Raw genomic sequence first — 26,682 nt, 5'->3', positions numbered from 1 at the left:
GTTCCTGCACACGCAAACGCCAGGGACGCAATTGTCCAGCAGGGGCACAGTTCTGGAGGATGAGGAGGATGAGGAGGAGGAGGAGCTGGAGGAGGAGATGGAACCATGTTCACAGCAGGGTGGCACCCAGGCCAGCTCATGGCCATCACTGGTGCGTGGCTGGGGGGATACAGAGGACACGGACCATACACCTCCCACAGAGGACAGCCTTTCGTTGCCTCTGGGCAGCCTGGCACACATGAGCGATTACATGCTGCAGTGTCTCCACAACGACCGCCGAGTTGCCCACATTCTAACTTGTGCTGATTACTGGGTGGCCACGCTGCTGGATCCCCGTTACAAGGACAACGTACCGTCCTTAATTCACTCACTGGAGCGCGATCGCAAGATGCGCGAGTACAAGCGCACGCTGGTAGACGCCATGCTGCTGGCATTCCCATCTGACAGCGGGGCCACAGTGGAAGCACAAGGCAGAGGAGGAGGAGGAGGAGGTCGCCAACGCAACCAGGGCACCGCCAGCACCTCAGAAGGCAGGGTTAGCATGGCCGAAATGTGGAAAAGCTTTGTCAGCACGCCACAACAAACAGCAGCACCAGCAGCTCAGATGGAACGTCTTAGCAGGAGGCAGCATTTTACCAACATGGTGGAGCAGTATGTGTGCACACGCCTACATGTAGTGAATGACGGGTCTGCCCCCTTCAACTTCTGGGTCTCCAAATTGGGCACATGGCCTGAGCTTGCCCTTTACGCCTTGGAGGTGCTGGCGTGCCCTGCAGCCAGTGTATTATCTGAACGGGTATTTAGCACGGCTGGGGGCGTTATAACAGACAAGCGCAGCCGCCTGTCCAGAGACAATGTGGACAAGCTCACGTTCATTAAAATGAACCAGGCATGGATCCCACGGGACTTTTCCGTACCTTATGCAGAATAGCAATGGATACCGACCTTACCCACCCATTGTTCCATTTTTGCTCTTTCTCACTCTTTTGGGGTGTACCCTCATTTAAAATTTGTGAAAAGAAGCAGTGTTGGCTACCTCGTCCTCCTCCTCAGGGCCAGATTAATGTAGGGTCTATTGGAGCTGCAGCTCCAGGCCCCTACCTTTTATATAGGCCCCGGGTTGGCCATATTCACTGTTACCGCTCTTCTGTCACTTGTAAACACAGAAGTCTGGCTTCTATGCTCGCTTCCCCAGGCAGCACCCTCAGAACCTCCCCACACAGCGTGAAGGCCGGACAAGGAGGGACAGTTGGCGATGCATGGATGTGTTTATGGGCTTCAGAGACAGCATCCCATGTTGAATTAGGCATGCATGGCTGCACCCTTCCTCCTCTGGGTGCATGGCAAGGCACGGCCCTAAGGCCCTTCAAAATCCTCAGCACCAAGCCCATGATGCTGTTAATCCGGCCCTGGTCCTCCTCCACCGCCGCTTCCACCTACACCGCCCATAGGTGTGCGCAGCCTATTGCATTAAGGTGTGCACCCCAAAGTTGAAATACACATGCATGTGTTTGCCAGCAGGGAGAGTAATGTATCGGGGCCATGTACCTGTAGGCAAGGAGAAATAGAGCAGAGCAGGTCCCAGGGAGATCTTTCCCATCTCCTCACTGGCAATGCTATGTGCCCTAGGTGATTAGGGTGTGCCCAGGCACACCCAGCACACCCTGTGCGCACGCCTATGTCACCGCCACATCCACCACCACCTCAACCTCCCTCCTACTCCATATGGGCCTCGTCCTTCAGAGATGAAGAAGAACATTGTTTTATTTTTCTGTTTTTTTTTGTTGTTTTAAGTTATTTCCCTATCCACATTTGTTTGCAGAGCACTTGCCATGCTCTTAATTACGTTTTGCTGCCATTTGCAGCACTCTAGCCCTTTCCTTTGGTGTTTTAGAGCCATTTTAGTGCCTTAAAGTTCGGGTCCCCATTGACTTCAATGGGGTTCGGTGTCCGGGAAAAGTTCGGTAAAAGTCCGGGACACGGACCCGGACTTTTTTTTAAAGTTCGGCCGAACCCGTCGAACACGGACATCTAGGTGTCCGCTCAACCCTAGTCATGACCTCAACTTTATACATAAGTAGTTCATCTCAAATCATCATTAGAGAAAACAATCATAATGATAAAACCTGAATACATAACATAGCATACGCTACACTTACAGATGACCCGGGGGACTGAGCCCCTAATATAATGAGGTTCATACCTAATCATAGACTAGAAAAACACCCTAGTTAAATTACCAGGTGAATTATTTATACCAACAGATATAATATGGTATACTCCAGAGGGAGGAGGAATGGGAGCGGAAGGACAAAAGAGAGCAGGGGAGCAAGACAAGGATCCAGAGACAAATAACAGGCCATGTTCATGATTCTTGGCTTCACTAGACCTAGACCCAGGGCGACTGGTAAGACAAGGAAGGGCTGGTAGGAAATAGAAGGATTCAAACCTGGTGGATGCGTCGCCCGTAGTTTATAAATCCACCTTGCCTCCTGTTGGAAGACCCTTTGATCAAGGTTCCCACTGCGGACATTAGGTTTGATTGCTTCAAGGACATAGAATTTGATCACATCCAGATGGAAATTATGATGAACACCCACGTCTTTACAGATTGGAGTGTAAATTAGTCCCACCTCTAAATAATAAAGATGGTCTCCAATGCGGGAAGACAAAGACCGTTTTGTCTTCCCCACATAGAAGGAACCACACGTGCAGAAGGCTATATATACTACACCTTCCGTTCCACAGTCCGCAAAGGACTTGGGCCTATGAGTAGTCCCATTAGGGAGTCTACAAGTAGGCCCCTCCAGGATCCATGGGCATACATCACAATGACCACAAGAGTAGGTGCCTCGACGGTGAGGTTCATACCCACTCTGTGCCTCATAATAGTGACTGTGGACCATGGAATCCTTCAGTGACTTGGACTTTCTATATACTATTTCCGGGCAATTCCGTACGTATTTCGAGATAGTTCTGTCCTCTGTAAGGAAGTGCCAGTTGTGTGATATAATTGCTCTTATTGCATAAATTAGTAAAAAGTTTGGGACTTTATATGAAGTGTGTGGCCCTTAGTGACTAACATATATATGATAGGCCAGTCACTTTCTATTTTGAACATGTTTGAACATCTATCTATATTTCACAATTAGGTTAATTACTTCACTGGTTCCTCCTTGGCACCCATCGGTCTGGTTCACCTGTCCTATTCCTTACCTGGTGACACACTCTCACTGTCACACTATCACTCACTTATTTTTCTTTCTCCATTCCATCTTGCAGTTTTGCAATTCTATTTACCATCCACTCTTCTACCCTTTATCTTTTATCACTGTGGCTCATGCACTTCCTACCATTCTAGATTATTATTTTTCATTTTATTTTTTCATTCATTCTATGGGCAATCTTCCCAGGTGCTTGGTTCTCTGATATGGGGATTTCACTCCATCTCACCATTACTAGATATATATTTACAGTTTACATTGACCGCGACTTTACTATTACAATACATTATTACAATATTTTATTATCTTTTCTAGTATCCAATTTTGGATGATTGGTTGAGCTATTTGTGACCCCCACTTGAGGATTTATACGATTTTTATATTCAAACACATCCACTTGACATGTGCAGGCTTTGCCCCCTCAGCTCCCATGTCAGGCACACCCTCTGATGGCGCGTTACCCTATACATCCTGCGACTTTGATTGGATTCCATCTGTGAGTTTTATTTTATAAAGGGTTGGATTTATAGAACTATTTATTAGCTATATATCAATTTACCTTATATATACATGTATTACATTCTCCCTAGATACATGAATTGCACCTGCTCCTGATGAAGTGTTTATTCACGAAACGCGTTGAGCTTTTTGGGAAGCAATTCCTTTTACCATCTCATATTTACCATGTACTCGATTGTATTGTTCTACATACATATGTATCATGTATATTCATGTTTTTATCTATATGAATGCATGTATATTATCATCCACTTATCGGTGCTGATGTTTTTATTTTCATTTTCCTATTTATGCATAATCCATACCCTTTTATTTGTTATCCTCCATGTACAATGCTGTCATCAATTTTCCCTTGTCTCATTAAAATGCGATTTATATCGATCGGATTTTCTTTTATTTCATGCTTTGGATGTGATCATATATATGTTAGTCACTAAGGGCCACACACTTCATATAAAGTCCCAAACTTTTTACTAATTTATGTATACATATAGGGATGGAGGCTCATGTCTTTGTGAGCCTCATATAAAGTCCCAAAACTCTTTTGTTTCTGTAATTGCTCTTATTGCAACATAGTGGCTATGGTAGGTGGTAACTAATTTCGTCGTCAAATCATTCGTGGATTTTTTCTTGTTGAAATTGAAAATCAATTCATCCCTAGATCTTAACTTGGCCTTATTATACGCCTTACGTAGGACATTCTTATTATATCCTCTACATGTCAGCCTGTCTCTCAGGGCCCTAGCCTCCGTCTCAAAATCAACTTCTCGGGCACAGTTCCGTCTCAGGCGTAGGTACTGGCCATAAGGGATACTTCTAACCAGAGACTGAGGATGACTACTAGTGAAATGCAAGATAGTGTTCCCAGAGGTCTCTTTACGGTATAGGGTCATTCTAAGTACTCGGTCTTGATCCAAAAACAGCCGAGTATCCAAGAACGGAATGCTCTCCATGCTGTATTCCATAGTGAGCTTAAGGTTGAATGAGTTTATGGTCCAAAAGGAGAATAACAAAGTCAATAGTTGGCCACAATGAGTGGTCCTGCTCATATAAAAATGAAGACACTACCTCAATACCCCTACCATGAGGGATACTGGAGTTCAAGGCCTCAATGTCTATTGCTACCAAGAGTGCATGGGCGGGAACAACCTTCCCCTCTACTACTGAGTAACTCCAGAGTATCCTTCAGATATGAAGGTAGGATTTGAATTAGCGGTCTAAGATGGCTGTCCACATATTGACTGGCATGTTCTGTCTCTGAACCCACACCTGATACAATAGGACGTCCTGGCGGATCCCCAAGGTTCTTGTGAACCTTGGGGAGCGCATAGAACGTTGGTGTAATCGGCCATTGTACTTTCAGAAATAGATATAAATCATGGTTAATAACATTCTGATGATAGGCATCCAAGATCAGAGTGTTATATCTGTCTGACAAGGTCTTCACTACATCTGGAGAGATCACCGAATACCAATCAGAGTTGGATAAGATCTTTTCACACATCCTCTCATATTGGGAACTGTCCATAACCACCACGTTGCCCCCCTTATCGGAAGGCTTCATGATAATGTTGGTGTTTGTGGTCAGGTTATGTAAGGCTTCTCTCTGGGGCCCGGTTAAATTAGATTTAAAGGGCATTTCTTCAGAAAGGCCCTCAATGTCTTTCATAGTTTGCTTGACAAACGCCCAGATTGAGGGGCAAGTCTGTAAGCCCGGAAACTTCTTGGACCATGGTTTGAACATGGTTGATCCAGCGCATGGATCGGTCTCATCCTTGTCCGGGGAAAGGTCAGATTCTGCAGTGGAACAATCCTGTACACTCTCCTCCCATAGTTGCATCAAAATTTTCAAAACCTTGAAATCTTGCACCTTAAAATCCTTATAGGGATTCTCATCCCCTCCAGAATTTTTGGTACGTTCCTTATCATAAAGATATTTGAACGTTAGATTCCTAGCAAAGAGATGTAGGTCCTTGACCAGATCAAACTTATTCAAACCACGTGCCGGGCAAAAACTTAGTCCTAATCTCAGAACTTCACATTCATATTGGTTTAACTGATAGGAGGATAAATTGATTATGTCAATGGAGCTGGAGTTCCCTGCTGCCTTATCATGTAAGTGTCCAGGGTGCCCAGTCTTTTTTCCAAGTCTGGTCCCAAGCTGGGCACCGGGAGTCCTAAAGGGACCGTCTCAGGGAGTGGGGAAGTATCACTTTGATTATGAAGTGATGTTTTAGGGACCGCTCCCAGATCACGATGTGCCTTCCCTGAATTATTATGATTCCCTCTAAACATAGATACTCTAGACTCCCCTCTTGGGGTATAATCACCTTCCACTCCCATCTGTTTCCCCTTGCTCGGGCCCGGGCCCTGACTAGATATCCCTCGTTTTTTATTTTTATTCACTAGGGTATCATGGCCCCCACTATTCCCTCTCTTCCTGCCTCGACCTCTGTTCCCCCCTGTCCCCCCTCCTCCTCTCTGCCGTCTAGATGGGGAAAATTGTGAAGAGACAGAGGATGCCAGCGAGTATTCCGATTCAGATCTTGATAGATCCACTTGCCATTCCGGACGCCACGGGGGTCTGCCTCTTCTCTGACCACGACCCCGTTGCTATCGGTAGGCGTACCCCCCAGAAAAAGCCAATTTGTCTTTAATGAACTTGGTATCCTTTTTCTCAATTATATCTCGGTTATATTTCTCCAGATGTTGCATAAGGGCTTGCTGCGTGATGCTTTCGTTGGTTAAACGCAACTTATCGATCTCCCTATCCAGTTCGGCTACATCCAGAATCTGCCTTGCTCTTAAAAGCCCCATTAAATTGGCCGTACACCCTGTTAAACTGGTTTCCCATTGTTTCCTAAATACTTCATCCTGTATTTCAAAGGCCGGAAACACCTGGATGCGGAGACCAATTGGGTTAATTTTCTCCTTTAGATATAGGTCAAAATACCTAATATGCCAGCTAATATTCGACTTTTTCTCCATCAACCTAGTTAGTTGTTGAAAAAATACCTCTAACCCTATATGGGTCTGAGTACTAGTTTTGTACGACTTCTCTACGGAGTCCATAAACTTATCCCACTTGTTCCCCCCATAGCAGGCCATGCTGTCACAGAGTCCGGAAACAGGAGATCACAGAGTCAGAGCAGGGACAAATGAAATTACTTATCCAAGCAAGATTCTAAGAAAAACTCACTTCTTTCCCAATGTGAGGTCCAAAGTAAACCCACCTTTTACGGGACCAACAGTCATCAATCGATCACCAAACACCAATCACCAACTGGTGAATCCCATAAAGCAGATATCTAGAGTGGTCAGGAAAGGTTCTCATAGGTAGTTGGAACAAAAGGACAGGTTACCTCAAAATATAAAGGAGCGTATGCAGGATAGTATTCAGGGAAATAGAAATTCAAAAATAACTATAGGGATATATTTGATTACCTCAGCACAAATATATTTATTTATTTTAAATTTATTTATACACTATATCACCAATATATATTTATATATATTTATTCAAATAGATTTTTATTCTGCGCAACACTATTTTATATTTAATAGCTCAATTGCACTTTTTTATGAGAAGTGAAGTGTCTGCTGCATTTTAAAAATCTACAACAGAGAGGTTGCTCGCAGGAATCTTTGTCTTTTTATCCTAATGCATTCTATGCATTAAGATAAAAAACATTAAGCGTGCAGCAGCCCACCTTAGCCCCCTAATACTTACCTTAACCCCATCTCCATCCAGCGATGTTGCATGAGTTCCTCAGCCATCCGAAACTCTTCCTCCTTATTGGCTGAGACACAGCAGCGGTGCCATTGGCTCCTGTTGCTGTCAAACAAAGTCAATTGACCAATAAGGAGCGAGAGGGGCGGGGCCAAACAGTGGCTCCGTGTCTGAATGCACACATGAAGCTGCGGCTCAGCTCAGGTGGCCCCATAGCAAGCTGCTTGCTGTGGGGGCACTCGGCAGGAGGGAGGGGCCAGGAGCTCCAGTGAGGGACCCGAGAAGAGGAGGATCAGGGCGTCTCTGTGCAAAACCATTACACAGAGCAGGTAAGTATAACATGTTTGTTGAAACTCCTTAGGATCTAAAAATCAGACTTTGCTACACAACTGATCCCACCAATACCAAGATGAAGTCATGATGACGGATGGCGTTGGTACATGGCTGCACGGCAACCGGAATTAACATTCCGGTAGGAAGTAGTATTGGTCGGGGGAGACACGGAGGTTCGTGGACTGGGTCCACTGCAGCCCTGGTATGCTGGCTTTTTTATACCTTACTGCAATTTATTAATTTACCTTATGTGAGTGCAATATCTGTTGGGGTTTTTTTTTTACGTTTTTATCAATAAATTTATTGTACGTTATTGCACTAGTGGAGGATTTGCTCTTTGTTTCATATACACTGGAGCTTGAGATCCACCTTCCAGATTGGAATTCATGCTGGATTATTCAAATTCCTGAGGGGTACAAATCTATACTGCCGAGCATGAGTGTGAGGCAAATATTGTTGGTGATTGTACATCTTGTGGGGAAGCGGTGACATTTTTTGCACATGGTGTGATGTGGAGAATATTCAATCAACAATATCTTTTGTTGTGTCATGGACACAAAAGTGAGTACACCCCTCACATTTTTGTAAATATTTTATTATATCTTTTATGTGACAACACTGAGAAATGACATTTTGTTACAATGCAAAGTAGTGAGTGTTCAGCTTGCATAAGCGCCGGTTCACATATGAGCGACGCTACTTGCAGGGGCGACCTCCGAGATCGCTGTGCGAGCAGTGCGCCGCGACCTCGGAGCGGCCGCCACGGACTTCATAACATTGAAGTCTATGGCGGTCGCCTCCTGGTCGCCCCAAAGAAGCTCCGGACCCTTTTTCTAGTTCGGAGCGACTTGTGTCGCTCCTATTAGAACAGGTCTGCAGCTTTCCTATGGGAGGCGACCTGCGGCGACCTGTGAGGCGACCAGGTCGCCTCACAGGTCGCCCTAGTGTGAACCGGGGCTAACAGTGTACATTTGCTGTTCCCTCAAAATAACTTAAATGTCAATATTTTGTGTGGCCACCATTCTTTTCCAGCACTGCCTTAATTCTCTTGGGCGTGGAATTCACCAGAGCTTCACAGGTTGCCACTGGAGTCCTCTTCCACTCCTCCATGACGACATCACAAAGCTGGTGAATGTTAGAGACCTTGCACTCCTCCAGCTCCAGTTTGAAGATGTCCCACATATGCTCAATAGGGTTTAGGTCTTGAGACATGCTTGGCCAGTCCATCACCTTTACCCTCAGCTTCCTTAGCAAGGCAGTGGTCATCTTGGAGGTGTGTTTGGGGTGGTTATCATGTTGGAATACTGCCCTGCGGCCCAGTCTCCAAATTGAGGGGATCATGCTCTGCTTCAGTATGTCACAGTGCATGTTGGCATTCATGGTTCCCTCAATGAACTGTAGCTCCCCAGTGCCACATACACTGCCCGAAAATTTGTTGATCAAGAAAAGTTTTCCTTCCTGTCCCTTCAAATTTCCTGTCACTGCAGTCGAAAACGGACATTGTTTTGACCCCCACTAACCATTGGAAAATAAAATGAATTTTCTTAAAACTAAAATTTCCAAACTAAAATCTATGGCCAGCATTTGTGTTTTAATGTTAGGTGTGGAATTCTTTTTGGCTGCATTCACACTAGCGCGACCTCATAGTCGCATGATTTCCAGTGTGACTTTGGAGCGCGATTTTGCTGCAACTTTGATCCGACTTTATACTCAATGGATCTAAGTTGGATCAAATTTGCACCAAAGTAGTGCAGAGTCCTTTTCAAAGTCATGCGACTTTAAGTAGTACTGATTTGAACGGGTGCCATTGAAAAAAATTGGGGTGCGACAAGCTGCATGACAAGTCGCACAAGTGAGAATGGAGCCTTAATGTGAGGGAGCTATAACTGTGTGTCCTTTTATGAATGTTATTGTAAAATGATAATGCATTTTCTGATTTTGGTTCTGATTCTCTTGTTAGTTACTAAAGGCAAATATTGTGTGCACTGCAAGTACATTTGCTCCAGAGCTTAGTAAATAAGGTAAAACTTCACTTTGCAAAGAACACTCAATATCATGCAAGGAAAATAAAAAACAGGATTTTTGTTTGTAAGTGATTGGGTGATAGAAATCAGTAGAGTTTTCCCTCGTTTCAAAGCTTTTCTCAGATCCAGAGCACATGCACCTAAAGTGAACTGACAGTGCAAAGTATATTTGCCTTTAGTAAATCAACCTCTATGTCTATGGGACATGAATTGAAAGTACATCTCCCTATTGGGACACAGCAAAAAAAAAAAAAAAAACTTGGAAGGGGTTTTAACCATCTCTGCTTGATTTAAAACTTAAAAAGGCTTTAGATATACTTTAATGGCATCTTTAATGGCATTTAATACATACAAAATCTTTCTTTATGCGCTTGTTATATGGAAATATGGTATGTTTTGCAGTATACTATTACCTTTAGTTAAGTTACTAAGTAGCAGATAAAACTGAGTTGATATTAAATTTAAACAGTTTAAAGCATAATATCTTAACTGTGTATTTTAATGGCTAATTTGGGCTTTGAGTTTTCTCTCAAGCAATATATTTTCAGTGGCAGTTTTGAAAGACGTACTGTACAATATTTACAGAGAATGTTACAGAACAGATGGTGTTGATTGTTTTGTGGCATTTATATACCAGAAATAATGTAGTATTTATGACACTGATAGAATGTGGGAAAAACAGATGGTGGGGTATAAATTGCATAGCTTCATAGCTTCGTGGGTTGGAGACACAAGGTTGACTTTAAGGCCCAAAACCTCTACTATATCTCTGTCTCCGTCTATGCTCTGGTTATAGTAAAAATGACATGCTCATTAAATTGAAAGAAATACTTCAGCCCAAACACCACTACTGGGCACATTATATCCACTGCTGTATGCTAGCTAATTGGCAATTGATAATGCTTTATTGCGTTGGCAGCCTTTAGAATATGTACAGTCTACCAGATTTAATGCAAGTGCCGCATGCTATGTTTGCAGCTCATTTTCTCCACACTGATTGCTTCCTCTTATATTGGGAAATGTATTCCACTGGTTTGAAGGGGAAATACAAGTATTGCATATGCCCGTTGTTCTGGTGATGCTTGTAATAGGTCAGTGTTTAATCCCTTGCCTACAGGGCACTTTTACCCCTTTCTTTCCCAGGCCAATTTTCAGCTTTCAGTGCTGTCACACTTTGAATGACAAATACTTAGTCATGCAACACTGTACCCAAACAAAATTTTTATCATTTCTTTTTGAGACCGATAGAGCTTTCTTTTGGTTATATTTAATCACCACTGGAGTTTTTATTTTTTGCTAAATAAACAAAAGAAGACAGACAATATTGAAAAAACAATATTTGTCTTAGTTTCTGTTATAAAATTTTGCCAATAAGTCATTTTTCTTCTTCATTGATGTGTGCTGATGAGGCTGCACTGATGGGCACTGATAGGCTACACTGATGGGCAATGATGAGGCAGCACTGAGGGGCACTAATGAGGCATCACTGATGAGGAGGTACTGATGGGCGGCACTGATGGGCATGGATAGGCACTAATAGGCAGCACTGATGGGCGCTAATGAGGAGTCACTGATGGAAACTGATTAGCACTGATAGGCTGCACTGATGGGGCTGCACTGATAATCAGGATATTGATAATCAGTGCCCTGATTTTTAGTGTAAACGATGTGCTGACTTGCTTTCAAGTTTACGGCTCACCTTTCCTCCCACAGACACAGTGTGGGAGGAAAGGACTGCCGATAACCAGCATGTCTGTATAAATGTGATTAGCTGTGATTGGACACAGCTTAGGTAAAGTGCTGCTGTGAATGACCCTTTACTCCGATCTGTCATCACAACAGCCACAGAGTGTGTCTGATGCACGCCGCAGGAGGCACGCAGGGGGCAGGGCTCTGGGAGGACGTCTATTGGGGCCCTCCCAGGACTGGACCAAGGTGCTGTAGTCTTTCGGCTATATATGCGGTCAGCAAGTGGTTAAAGAATTAGTCCAAAGACCATGGTAAAACAGCAGAGAAAATGTTAGACAGAGTGGGAAGGGGCAGCTCTCATCCTTGGAGATGGGTAAAAAGGTAGGCAGTTCCACTATAACTAGATATACTTAGGATAGAACTGTGGCCAGGCTATAGGACGTTTATATATTTACATTTTATGAACAATATATACATGAGCATTAAAACAAACCCTCAATGACCTATGTAGTGGCCAAACTTTTAATATCTAATGTAAACACAGGTGCACAGGAAAGAGGGGAGAACAGGGGACTAAGGCTAGGTTTACATCTTAGTAGGTGCGAAAAGGTGAGTAGTCACACTCCTTTCTGCACCTGCACGAAAAAATGCCCTTCTGTTTAGCAGATGCGTGGTGGTGCTTATAATCATAATAGCACCCTTATGCACTGAAAACTACAGCGCAGGTTTCCATGCTTGGAAAGGCAAAACACTGTCTGCCAACTTTTCTGCATCTTGTGAACTCTGAGGATGAATTGCACCACAATCTGCATAGCAACAGAGAGCAGTGAGGACTTGTTTAAAGCAGTATTAAACCCCAAAGCGAACATTTATTATATTGCAACTTATCAATTCTTAGATGTGGGGCTGCAATAGTTTCCTTTTTTAGGCTTTCTTTCTTCCATTTGCACCTGGTATTTCAGCCACCAAGTCTATTGTTTTTTAAAACCACAAGCTCCCCAGCAGAATGTATCAGTTTACATGGATTCGACCAACTACTTAACACCGGCAGGGGTGATAAAAATGATCAGCTTTTATTTATTTATGCAAAACCTCTATCCCAAAAGGAATAAACTTTTTGCTGTAACTGATTATACAGTGTGAGCTGGAGTTTGGCTTCAACCTTGTTAGGGGTTCTAAATCTGCTAATACATATAACACTACCCCCCCCCCCCCCAAATGACAATGCTGCTGCCTGCTGGGCTTCCTTTCCTTCAGAGTTGTGTCTCACTAATACCAGAGGTGTGTTGCTGGCAAGATCACCAGGTGAAAACTGATTGAAAAAAGTCAAAGAAAAGAAACGTGATGCAGCCACCAGATCTAATGCCTGGTAGCTGCAATATACAGTAATACATGTTTGGGTTTGGGTTTGGGTTTAATACCGTTTTAAAGCTCATTTGCTGCTTGCTAGGAATATGCAAATATGTCAATATCCATAGCCTAATTGCAATAAAACTTTAAAGTGTACGGCAAGCCAAAAACTTTTTTTTTTTTTTGCTTTTGGGTAAAGTGAAGGATTGAAATGCCTGTCAAGATTTTACTGCTTTCCATATTTGCGTGTCTTCTATTGGAAAGTTCCTATCACTTCCTGTGTTGTAAAATGTCTGCAGGATTGCAAGTGGGAGTACATCTTTCTAACAGAGCCTTGGATTGCAATTAAAACTCAAGAGGGGTTCTAAAAATAAATTTTGACTGGACATAAAAAGGGGTCTATTTATAAATGTTTTCATGCGAGAGTCACCCAACTTTTGTCCAGGGTTCCCAATTTTTTTTTTTAATCCCGTGTAAAATTTTGTTTAAAATAGACCCTCTTTAATCCTTTCGCTGCCAGGTCCCTAACAGCGGGGGGATCACACACAATCCGGTGGCTGCAGAATGTAAAACTGACAGGCAGATTCCTGTCTGTTAGGTGAAAACATTGCTCACACCCCCCTGGTACCAGCCACCCCCCCCCCTTCCGCCACCACTGTGCCCCGCTCTGCCATGCTTTCCAGGCTCCACTTACTCATCTGCGGGCCCAGGAGCAAGATGGAGGGGAAGAGGAAGAGCAGACATGCGTCCGCTCTCCTCCCCTTCTTGTTACCTAGAAAGGGATGTCTCTCACACCACTTCTGGATCAAGCTCTCGGTATCCCCAGCTAGTTTAGCCAGGAAAAGATGTTTTGCAATGCGATCTGCATTGCAAAACATCCAGTGGAGCCTAGAGGAGACCCTGCATGTTTTATTTAAGAGAACCTGTCACCTAAAAACCATCACATAGGGGACTTTTTGTCCCCTATGTAATGAAAAAAAAAGTTAAGTTAAAAAAAAAAAATATACATATATTTTTTTGCAAAAAAAGTTACACCCAACCACATAAAATCCCCTTCAAACTTTTTTTAGAGCCCCCCCCACTTTCAAATATGCGCACGTACAAACATAAACGCATGTGTCGGGGGCGCCTACGCACGCCAGAGGAAGAGCAATAATTCTTTCACAAGATCTCCTCCGTAACACTAAACTGATACCCATAGGGGGCTTTTGAAGTGTCGCCTATAATAAATATAGGGTACTGAAGTTTGTTGCCATTTCAAGGGTACACACAAATTTTAGGTTGGACATGTTGGGTATCTATTTACTCGGGTACTCTTCATACAATTATGGTAGTTTATTGCGTTTGTTTGCCCTAAAATTCACTTCAGTGTTTTCTACTGCAATTTTGTGTTCCCTGGATCTTAGCAGTAATAACGTGTGACATAAAAAATTGGAACTACCACTATTTTATTCTCTAGGGTATCCGCTTTCAAAAAATATATAATGTTTGGAGGTTTTGTGTAATCTTCAGGCCGAAAATTATTTTTTAAAACATTCGTGCAAAAAACACAAAAATGGCTTTGGCAGCGAAAAGTTATTCATGAAAAAATATCTTTACTTTTGTCTGTAAAGCCCATCAATAGGAGGCAATATTTTGACTACTATGACAACCTCTTTTTTTATTATCTTTTTACAACTTTTGTCCATAACGTGTGCAATCTTCAATATGATTGAATAAGGGATTATATTAACAGATAAACATTAGGAAAAATGTTAGCAGTAATGCTTAAGTTCTCCTAACTGGTTTAATAGATATTCATGAGCATCTAATAACATGCAGAGCTATGTATCTACGTATAAACACTTGTACAGAAAATAAGATATTGGGCATTTATGTAACTTTGCTGTTTAGGCTATTGCTCAAAATAATATGCCACTGCATTACATTTGGTAGTTTTACTTGAAAGCAAGAAGCAAGTCAGCATCATACTGGAAAATCTCTCTCCTGCTATACCCCATTTGTTTGAAAGAAAATCAGTAACCTATTTACAATTTAAAGATACACTGTATATGTAAATATGTTCAGCTTAATCCCTGTTAAATTAGTTATTTCTATGTCTGGGTTATTTACGGTACATCAAACACTAATTCACACACGTACATCTCTGTATTGCTGAGTCATGTGATTCTGTGTAGAAGTACCAAAATAGGTGTTAGGCAGGCCACAGATAAATCGAAAGATTGGTTGAAATTGTGATGCATGTGCGGCCACTCTAGCTTGACAGAAATCAACTTCTAAAGAAATGGCCTGTTGGAAAATCTTTTTTGATCAGTGTTTTCTGACAGCAGAGAGTCCCTGCTATCAACATGCAATGTCTCAGGCTCGGTTCACACTGCCACAAATTGGGATCCAACTTGTGAGACTCCAAAGCCTCGTACACACGCACCGATTGTTGGCCGTAAATTTTCGGCCAACGTCCGATTGGCCGATTTTCGGCTTGTTAGTATGATGCTTTCGACAACCGACTCCGACTTTTCGGCCGAATAAAATCTGGTGTGCAGGCTATAAAATTTTTGTTGGCCGTCAACACAACGGCCGATTTTCTGTCAGTCAGTACAGATTTCGTCAAACAAAAATCTGATGAGCAAGACTGGGCATGCTCAGAGAAGAAAAAACACACAGAAAGTAAACCAGCACATGACATCAATTCTGAAGTAGATTTTTGTTGGCCGAGAAAATTCGTGTGCAGTCTAGAGCACATTCCAACCAACACAACAACACTGGACAAAAGACAGCCGATCGGTCGGCCGATAATCGTTGCGTGTGTACGAGGCATAAGTCACTAGACATTTGAGATCCCATTTTAGTCAATGAGAGTTGTCTTAATTAGCACTACTGAAGTAGCTCCGACTTTAACCACTTTAGCCCCGGAAGATTTTGCTGCTCAATGACCAGGCCACTTTTTTCAACTTGGCACTGCACGACTTTAACTGACAATTGCGCAATCATGCATTTCTGTACCCAAACAAAATTGACATCCTTTTTTTTACACAAACAATGCTTTCTTTTGGTGGTATTTGATCACCTCTGCGCTTTTTATTTTTTGCGATATTTATAAAAAAAGAGTGAACATTTTGTGAAAAAATTTACATTTTCTACTTTGACTGTTAAAAAATGTCCAATATATTCAATTTTTGTCATATATTTAGGCCAAAATGTATTTAGCTACATGTCTTTGACAAAAAAATTCTCAATGAGCGTATTTTTATCACTTTAAGACTAGAAGATTTTACCCCCCTCCTGACCAGGCCATATTTTGCGATTCGGCACTGCGTTACTTTAACAGACAATTGCGAGGTCGTGCGATGCTGTATCCAAATTAAATTTATGTCCTTTTTTCCCCACAAATAGAGCTTTCTTTTGGTGGTATTGATCACCTGTGCAATTTTTAATTTTTTAAAAAAAGAGCGACAATTTTGAAAAAAAAAAAAAAAAAAACAATATTTTTCACATTCTGATATATAACATTCCCCAAAAAAAATTTATAAATCAACATGTTTTTAACATTTTAGGCCAATTTGTTTTCTGCTACATATTTTTGGTAAAAAAAATCTCAATAAGCGTATTTTGATTGGTTTGCGCAAAAGTTAGTTACTAACTACGGGAAAGATTTATGTAATTTTTATTGTTTTTGTTTTTTTCTACTAGTATTGGCGGCGATCTACGATTTTTTGCGGGACTGTGACATTGCGGTGGACAGATCAGACCCCTAACTGAAATTTTTTACACTTTTGGGGGGACTAGTGACATTACTACAGTAATCAGTGCTATAAATATGCACTGTTACTGTAATAATGACACTGAATGGGAAGGGGTTAACAATGTTGGGGATCAAGGGGTTAAATGTATGCCTCATCCTTACTGACGTGCGTGGGGGGAGGGGGTTCTGTGACACAGACAGAGATCGCTGAATCCTGTGATTGCTCCCTGTCTGTCAAAGAGAAGATCCACCTGCTTTGTTTACACAAGCGGGCGGATCTTCACACACTTTCCCCGACAATCGGGGAAGAGAGGCGGCGATCGCCGCCTCTCCTCCTCAGGCCCGACTCCCGCTTTGCCTAAACACAGCGCGCGCTGCCGAGACAGCTAGGAGTCCAGCGACATAGGTCTACGTCGCTGGACCCAGGGGAGCCGCTGTGCTGCAGTAGCAGCATAGTGAGTGGTCGGCAAGTGGTTTAAAAAGGTTCCTGTACTACTTCAATGCATCCTTAATCCGACTTGCGCCCATAAACTTTAATGGAAGTTGCCTCCAAGTCTGATCCTCATCTAAATTGATGTGATTTGGATCTGAAATTACAGGAAGATTTCCAAGGCATTCCCTGAAGTTGTCTTGAAGTTGCCTTGAAGTTGCTTCAAAGTTGCCTGGCAAAGAAGTGCTGACTTTCAGGTCACGGGAGTGTGAACCGAGCCTTAGAGGAGGATTCCTCTCTCCACCTCAATATATACAATGTACATTGGGGAAAAAAATGATCCATCTCTGGTCAGCCTTAGGCTTTCCTTAATGGATGTGCTTTTGGACAGAATTGAGATGGATTAGAACACCTGTCATGTTTTTTTTTGCTACCTCTGCCCCTGTTAGGAAGAATCACCCTCTCTATGTGCAGTGAAAGAAAAGGAAAATCCCATATTTTGGGTTGTCCTCAGAACAGTAAGTAGGGAAATCTTCCAATGAGGATACTAGTTCTGGTGATCTGGGGGACCCCAAGAGATTCCTTTAATTTGTGGGGATTGCCTCTCACTTCTTGTTTTGGCTATGGAAGAGGAAGTGAAGGGAAATCCTCCCCAGAGAGACACAGAATGAAAAAATGCCAGGGGCTATAACCAAACCTTCCTTCATCCAAAATTTAAAAACAAAAAGTTTTGCCTATACAGTAGTTTTAAAAAAACAGAAGTAAAGATGTCAGTTATGAGGGGAGATTTATGGGGCTAAATGTATTCACACTTGAGTAGAGAAGCTGAAGGTAGAACATGACTGCCATGTGTAAATGGTGACCTGCATTAATATGTTTGTATAGGATCTGTGTGATTGTGCTTGCTAGAAGCCCTCCCATCTTCACAGAAAACTGGCTTGCTGTCAGTGTCATAGTAAATTGTCCTTTCATTCTGCCAAGGTACATGAAAATTTTAATAACGGCATGCTCACTACCTGTCCAGTTCAGTGCCTGTACAGTTACAGTATGGCTGACATGGAGCGGAGGCTCTGGTTTTGATACTGCCAAGAAGTCATAAAAGATGACTAATGGTGGAGCCTGTTCCTATGGCGGGGTGGGTGAAAATTTAAAGTTTAGATTTTAAGCACAGCAAGTATTAAAATATGGTTTTCTTTAGCAATAACCAAACCTGCTTAGGTCAAGATTTTCTTCCATGGATCTCCAGCATTAAGTAAACTGGTAAAGTTGTGGTTTGGGATCCTCAGCACTCCACCTTACGGTCTTCATTTTAGACAAGCATGAATCCCCTGTCCTCCATGACCCCTGGTCTGCAAGTAATAGAGCCAATAGGTGAGCACATATTATAATGAGGATGTTATTTTAATAATGTGAAAAGTATGCCCTATGGACGTCACGTTGATAATATGCACTTGTCTGTTAGCTTCAGCATAGGAGGATGCACATGGGGTCCTAGTCTTGAAAGGAAAGAGCAATTGTGAAGAATGAGGAAGTAAGGGGACTGGTACTCCTGGAGGAGAAAAATCAACAATATTCAGCAAACATCTGGTCACCCCAGATTAGCCTAATATATTACAATTCTCAGTTTGGGCAAACCAATTTTCTTATCACTATATCCTCAGCTTGATAAGGTACATGAATGCCTGTGAAACAATCCTTTGAGTTACAGCATTGTAAAGTAGTCATTTCCATTACAAAGAATCTTTAAATCACATTGTAAACCAAAACTATGATGTTAGCACAGCACAGTTTAAACTTTCATTAGTTTAAAACAGTCAAAATGATGATTACTGATCAAATATGACCGTTACTTTAACAAAATAGATCAGACAAAGAGCCATTTTCAAATTACAAAACAGGTGCAAATCTAAAAAAAATTGTGAAAAACAGGTACCTGATGGCAAAGAGAATGCATACACAGAATAATACAAAACTGATTATGGAATTTGCACAAACATGAACTCTTCACAGCAATGTCTCAATCAGGTGACATGTGGCTGCATTGTGTTAAACTGGGGCAACATCACGGGAGTAACGAAAATGGCTTCCTGCCAGTCCACCTTGATGACCATGGTGAAATTAGATGTGGAGAGCAATTTGGTCTGTTCTAGGGCAGCATAGAATCAATGGATGAGGATAGGCATCTCTTATGTTAAAATCATTTAGATGTCTATGGTCCGCACGAAAACAAAGGGCGTTGTCCTTCCTCATAAAGACTAATAGAGCCACCCTTGGGCCCTGCTTTTCAGACCTTCTTTGACCTCTCCTTGTTGCATCATCTGTTCTGGCATTAGCTTAATTTCCTGTGGAAGTAATCTTCAGTATCACTCCCAGATGAGAGGACTCTCTCATGTAAGTATCTTGCCTTCAATCCCACTGCTACAGTGCAAGTCACAGTCCTCTTGTGAGAACACCTCTGACCACTTTTTAATTAGATGCTTTAATGCTTGCGAGTGGCTGTTGATGGTAGTGTTTGCTCTCCTGCCCATTTTCAGTTCATTCCTGACAATAACTAAATCTTATTCACTTTTACTGTGCAGTAAGAATGAAAAAACTCTTAGAGCTCTGTTCTCCACCTTGGGACAATTACATTCATAATTAGGACCACTTCTATCTTAGGAAGCGGTCGGAGTGGAAAAGTCCTGGTGTTATGCCTGCTAGTCCGCACAATATCATGCCGGACTACTGTAAGGGTCTTTGCAAAACATGGAGTAAATTCTGAGGGCAAGGGTTCCCAAAAGGACTGCAAAGTCTTCAAATCATTGTTGAGCACCTAAACAAGTGCCATGATGCAAAACATGCATATGTTGCAGAGAGTGTCTATCAAAAAGTCACTACTTCAGTAAAATAGTACAGAACACAATCAGCTACTTGAGATTATCCTTATAAACAGCATACCTTTAAGTGAAGTCCAGGTTAGCACAGGTAAACAGCTGGAGGGATCCAAGGCCCAAGGACAAAGGTGATCCCACTGGAACTGGAGTACTTTGGTAGAAACTGGTCAGGGGCTCCCCACAGCAGTTGAGTCTTTTTGAGAAGCTGGGGGCTATTAGGCTCTGGCCCACACACTAGTCCTGAAAGTAAAAGGCTGACACCTGACCGAGCATCACTTGCTCAGCTACCTCTGACTCATCAGGTAAGGCCCTTTGAGTTGCTGAGGGAAGGAAGTAGAGGAACTCTTTTATCCCGGACATTTCTAGAAATCCAGGAAGCTGTGGGAAGTGGAGTTAAAAAGCCCACTGGAGTTCAATATAACTAGTGGCTACAGCAAACAGTCACTGACATCTACATTATAGTTATGTTAAAGCTATTAGTTATATAATTACTAATTAGTTACATATTTTGAAAGTCTGACCATCATATTACGTTAAATAATATTTATATAAATTCCATTTGTTTACATTGTAAAACAAATTACTTATATGCTGAATAATACATTTCAGCCAACGTTGTGTTCTCATCATAAGCTTACCTGAGATGAAGTCTTTCTTTTAATGCACTTTAAATCTGCAATCTTCCTTACTGTGCAGTTTTAGGATATGTCTAATTTGCTTCCTCAGTTTGTGTTATGTTGCTTAGTTCAAGGTGTACAGTGATCGATAGTCAGGTTCTGGACCTCTATGTTTACTGGAACTGCTTAAATAAGCTTTATGTTTCCATTTCAAATGCTAAATGCCATAATCTGATATTGCTTTCTTGCCACCATAATGAATGTGATATTATGCACATATAAATAAGTTTACATTTAAAGGGCTTTCCACTTTCCCCACTAATACCTTATTTCAAATCTGTTTCTTTCACTGGTGGATTTCAAATGTATAGGCAATCATCTTCAGGAAGTTGTATTTAAAAATTGGGCAGCTTTAAATCAGAACTTGAACCAAAAAACTAAACTATGCAGTTGGAATACATATATGAACTGGTTTACCTTTGAAAAAGCATAAATTATTCTCTTTAGAAAGTATTGTGATTCACATATTTCTACTAAACTATGATAGCTGGAAACATATTTAGCTAATGCTAACACATAATTAATCATTTGCATTTCTTTTTGCGTATAGATGGAAAAATATAGTAAACATCTGGAGCTGTTAGTTGCTGAACGTACCCAAGATCTAATGCATGAAAAGCAAAAAACAGACAGATTACTGTACAGTAAGTTAATGTATTTCTTTCTCTTCTTACCCAGTTGTTGTTTTTGTGGCTTCACTGGTGATTAATAGCATTCATCTGTTGTTTTTGTAAGACTTTATTTGTAAACTATAATGAAAATGTAGAGGTAAAAAAAAATATATATTTTCTTGGCGCTGGTAAGACATTTATAGAAAATACATAGATATTGTACAAAATATTAATGTAAAGTATCCTTGTTTACTCATCATAACAGTATACATTACATAGTAAGTAAGGGGAGTTTATAACTTCTATCAGTTTTTTTCCCCTGCTATTAATTGCTCCAATGGAGCTTCTGCTGACAATGTTTTACCAGAGAGTGTGGTAATTCTTCAATGGTGATAAGCTTGGCCAGGTGACCATAATAGGTTCAAAATGTCACAAGCTCCAGATGGCTGCACTTCTGAAAATCCACTTTATTTGTGATGAAAAGACCAAATTACAGGTGGTTAACAGATGGAGCAAGGGACAAATGGGTAGACACTTTTCACTCTATTGCCAGCGCTTAGTCATTATCTCACAGGTGCTTCCATTGAAGTTGCTGGGGCCAAAAATGCCTAATTAGGCTAAGAAAATAGCTCATGTACTGTTTTGAGCATAGGGCGTTGAACATAGAAATGACTGAGCGTTAAAATGGCAACAGACAAAAATACCAACAATAGGATTCTGCATGTTGGGTATATCAGGCATTGTCAGGTATAGAGAAACCCACTACAAAACACTCAGGTGTGAATGGAAGATTATATTTTTCTGCTGGGAAAATTGAGAATTATTTACTCCACCGTACCTGCAGCTACATGGGTCAATGAGAGCTTTAAAGGTCATTTACTGATTGTTCAGAATATGTAAATACTTGAATGTCCATAGTTCTGCCATACATTTTCTTTAAGCAATGAAAAAAACTTGTCAGTGGTGAAATCCTTAGTCACAGAAATTGTTCATAAATGCCCTGCTGCCGCCAGGATATTACAATACTATATATATCCCATGACAGTTGAAGTAAATCAGTACTGGGGCAAGTAACGAAAACTAATTATAACATTGTAGAGCAGGTACCATACAGTGCCATGGCATACCTTTATAATGAGACTTCTCGTCCTCCTAGAGCACTCAGTGAATCTAACAAAGTACCTATGAAAACAGTTACATTTTAGACTTTTTTAAGATATGTTTTCAAACAGTTGTTTTTTTGTGTGTTTTTTTTATTTTATTTTCTATATACAGCTTAACTTTCATAAATAAACATTTAATACGTGTCAAAGGATTTCAAGAGCACTATAGTAAATTAGCTAAAGAGACAGCAGGACAGGGCTGTTTGATTTGCAGATTTCTTCAGTAGAAACCTCCCACTGAGAGCTCTGATAAAGAACTCATTACTCTGATGACTCATCCCATTTCTGTAAGCAATGGGCTTCTTGCAGCACAGCTGAGAAATAGTCCTGATAATAATGTAAAAACTGCCATTCGAACATATCTGTAAACGTGATCCCCACACTAGAGGGCTTATTTTGATTCTCTAAAACCTGTTAGTACCCAAACGCTGGACCTCTTTCTTAATTTGCAAAATGGGAAAATGATTTAGGACATACTTGTGATACAGCGAATTTGTCTGAAGTATGGTCTGCTACTAAAGCCTCATTGACCAATGTTGTGGCAATTGAAAAAAAAACTATAAGATCCTAACCCGATGGAACCTAGTCCCAGCCAGAATAGCGAAGTTTGTCCCCAACTACTCGGCAGCTTGTTTTTGTGGCTGACCCTGGAACACATCTTCATGTGAAGGGAGTGCCCAGTGGCACAGGCTTTTTGGAAGGCTATCTTCTTTTCAGCCTCTGAGGTCCTTGAGACTACTTTTCACCCAGACCCTTCTACAGCTCTCCTTAACCACTTTAAGACCGGAGGATTTGGCTACTCAATGACCAGGCCCCTTTTTTCAACTTGGCACTTCATGACTTTAACTGACAAATGCGCAGTCATGCAATGCTGTACCCAAACAACATTTTTTTTCCCACAAACAGAGCTTTCTTTTGGTGGTATTTGATCACCTCTGCGCTTTTTATTTTTTTGTGATATTAATAAAAAAAGAGCGAAACTTTTGAGAAAAAATGAATTTTTCAACTTTGTCTTTTAAAAAATATCCAATATACTCAATTTTTGTCATATATTTTGGCCAAAACGTATTTAGCTACATGTCTTTGACAAAAAAAATCTCAATAAACGTATTTTTATTGGTTTGCGCAAAAGTTATAGCCTCTACAAACTATGGTGTAAAAACTGGAATTTATGCAGCTTTTACTTTCTGACTGCCTATCTCATTTCATGAAGTTCTTTTAATGGCAGGGCAGTACAACCCCCCCCCCCCCCCCCCCAAATTACCACTTTTTGGAAAGTAGACATCAATGTCCTGAGAGACATGTTGAGCTCATTGAATTATTCATTTTTTTCTCACATGTGTTTTAAAAATGACAAAAAAATAATAATTTTTTTATTTTACACAAAGTTGTCATTGAAATAATATATTGCTCACGCATGCTATGGGTAAATTTGTAATTACACCCAAAATATATTCTGCTGCTTCTCCTGAGTACAGGGATACTACATGTGTGAGACTTTTTGGGAGCCTAGCTGTTTACGGGACCCCAAAAACCAATCACCACCTTCAGAATTTCAAAGGGCGTAAATTTCTCATTGCAATTTCTCACTACCTATCACGGTTTAGGAGGCCCTGAAATGTCAAGATACAGCAAAAACCCCCCCAAATACATTTTGGAAAGTAGACACCCCAAGCTGTTTGCTGAGAGGCATGGTGAGTCCATGGAATATTTCATATTTTGCCACATGTTTTGGGAATATAAAATGTAAAACATTTTTTTTTTAACACAAAGTTGTCTCTAAAAGATACATTTCTCAAACATGACATGGGTATATGTGGAATGACACCCCAAAATACATTCTGCTGCTTCTCCTGAGTACAGGGATACCAAATGTGTGAGACTTTTTGGGAGGCTAGCTGTTTACGGGACCCCAAAAACCAATCACCACCTTCAGGTTTTCTAATGGCGTAAATTGTTGATTTCGCTGCTCACTATCTCTCACAGTCTCGGAGGTTTCTGCTGCTTCTCTTGAGTATGGGAGTACCCCATGTGTGAGACTTTTTGGAAGTCTAGCCGCGTACAGGACCCCAAAAACCAATCAGCACCTTCAGGCTTTCCAATGGCGTAAATTGTTGATTTCACTCATCACTACCTATCACAGTGTCGGAGGCCATGAAATGCCAAGACAGCACAACCCCCCCCCCCCCCAAATGACCCCTTTTCGGAAAGTAGACACCCTAAGCTATTTACAGAGAGGCATGTTGAGTGTTTTGCAGATCTCACTTTTTGTCACAAAGTTTTGAAGATTGAAAAAAGAGGAAAAAAAATGCATTCTCCTTTTTTTTCTTCATTTTCCAAAATAAATGAGAGCTGCACCATACTCACTATGCACCTTAGCAAATACCCTGGGGTGTCTATTTTTCGAAAAGTGGTCATTTGGAGGGGGGGGGGGTTGTGCTATCTTGGCATTTCATGGCCTTTAAAACTGTGATAGGTAGTGAGGAGTGAAATCAACAATTTACTCCCTTAGAAAGCCTGAAGGCAGTGATTTTTGGGGTCCTGTATGTGACTAGACTGCCAAAAAGTCTCACACATGGGGTATCCCTGTACTCAGGAGAAGCGGCAGAATGTATTTTGGGGTGTCATTTCACATATACCCATGGCATGTGTGAGCAATATATCATTTAGTGACAACTTTGTGTAAAAAAAAACAAAAACAAAAATAATAATTTTCCTGAAACGTGGCAAAATATAAACTATTCCATGGACTCACCATGCCTCTCAGCTAATAGCTTGGAGTGTCTATTTTGCAAAATGGGGTCATTTGGGGGGGTTTTGTGCTATCTTGAAATTTCAGGGCCTCTGAAACTGTGACAGGTAGTGCGGAGGTAAAATAAGCAATTTACGCCATTAGAAAACCTGAAGGTGGTGATTGGCTTTCGGGGTCCTGTACACAGTTAGGCTCCCAAAGTCTCACACGTGTGGTATCCCTGTACTCAGGAGAAGCAGCAGAATGTATTTTGGGGTGTCATTTCACATATACCCATGGCATGTGTGAGCAATATATCATTTAGTGACAACTTTGTGTAAAAACAAAACAAAAAAACAAAAAACAAATTGTCCCCTTCCCGAAACTTAGGGCAAAATATAAAATACTCCATGGACTCAATATGCCTCTCAGCAAATAGCTTTGGGTGTCTACTTTCCAAAAAGGGGTAATTTGGGGAGTGTTTGAACTGTCCTGGCATTTTATGCTCAACCTTAGCCACACATCACCCACTCTTCTAACCACTTGAAAACCAAGCCTTTTCTGTGACTTTTTGTTTACATGAAAAAATATTTTTTTTTTACTAGAAAATTACTTTGAACCCCCCAACATTATATATTTTTTAAAGCAGAGGCCCTACAGAACAAAATGGTGGATGTTGCAAATTTTTTTGTCACACAGTATTTGCGCACAGATTTTCCAAACGCAATTTCTGAGAAAAAAATATATTTTTTTTAAATTTAATGCACAAATACACCTTATAATTCCTAATTGTTTGGTAAAATTTAAAATATGATCTTATGCCGAGTACATAGATACCAAACATGACATGCTTTAAAAATTGCACACACCCGTGCAGCGGCAACAAACTACGTATATTTTTAAAAGCCTTTAAAAGTCTTACCACAGGTTACCACTTTGGACTTACAGAGGAGGTCTACTGCAAGAATTACTGCCCTCGACCTGGCGTTCGCAGCGATACCTCACATGCATGCTGCAATTGCGGTTTACATATGACACTAGACCAATGCTTGCGTGCGCCATTGCGCGCAAGCACGGGGAGACAGGGGGGCTTGATTTTTTTATTTTTTTTTATTTTGCTTTTTTATGTTATGTTGACACCTTTCCTTTCATTTTTTTTTTTTTTTAAATCATTTTTATTGTTATCACAGTGAATTTAAATATCCCCTATGATAGCAATCTGTAGTGTCAGGTACTCTTTTTTTTAAAAAAAAATGGGGTCTTTTAGACTCTAGATCTCTCCTCTGACCTTAAAGCATCTAACCACACCAAGATTGGTGTGATAAGATGCTTTCCCAATTTCCCAATGGCGCTGTTTATTTCTGGTGAAACGGAAGTCATGAAATGCTCGTAGCTTCCTGTAGCTTCCACTCTCGTCTCCAATCAGCTCTATAGTTAGATAACTGAACCACCGGCTGCACTCTTGGGTGTCCCCTCCCACTGCTTGTGAAAGCAGTCTAGCGGCTAATTATCTGCTAGGATCAGTTTTACATGTAAACCGACCGCTGGCTGTATAAAACGATACCAAGATGATGCCTAAATCTGCA

The 26,682-nt window shown here is 41.2% G+C and overlaps 1 protein-coding gene across 1 annotated transcript in view; it reads left to right on the top strand.

The window, feature by feature from the left end:
* LOC309545868 (atrial natriuretic peptide receptor 1-like) overlaps positions 1 to 26,682 on the top strand; it is a 216,485-nt gene that overhangs the window by 143,307 nt on the left and 46,496 nt on the right. Inside the window, exon 17 of the mRNA XM_082245275.1 lies at positions 21,142 to 21,235. Coding sequence (XP_082101401.1) covers positions 21,142 to 21,235 — 94 coding nt within the window. The remainder of the gene's footprint in view (positions 1 to 21,141; positions 21,236 to 26,682) is intronic.

This window comes from Pelophylax lessonae, assembly GCF_965119305.1.
Source record: "Pelophylax lessonae genome assembly, chromosome: 1".
Classification (NCBI taxonomy): domain Eukaryota; kingdom Metazoa; phylum Chordata; class Amphibia; order Anura; family Ranidae; genus Pelophylax; species Pelophylax lessonae.
This window is presented reverse-complemented; position numbering and strand designations above follow the sequence as displayed.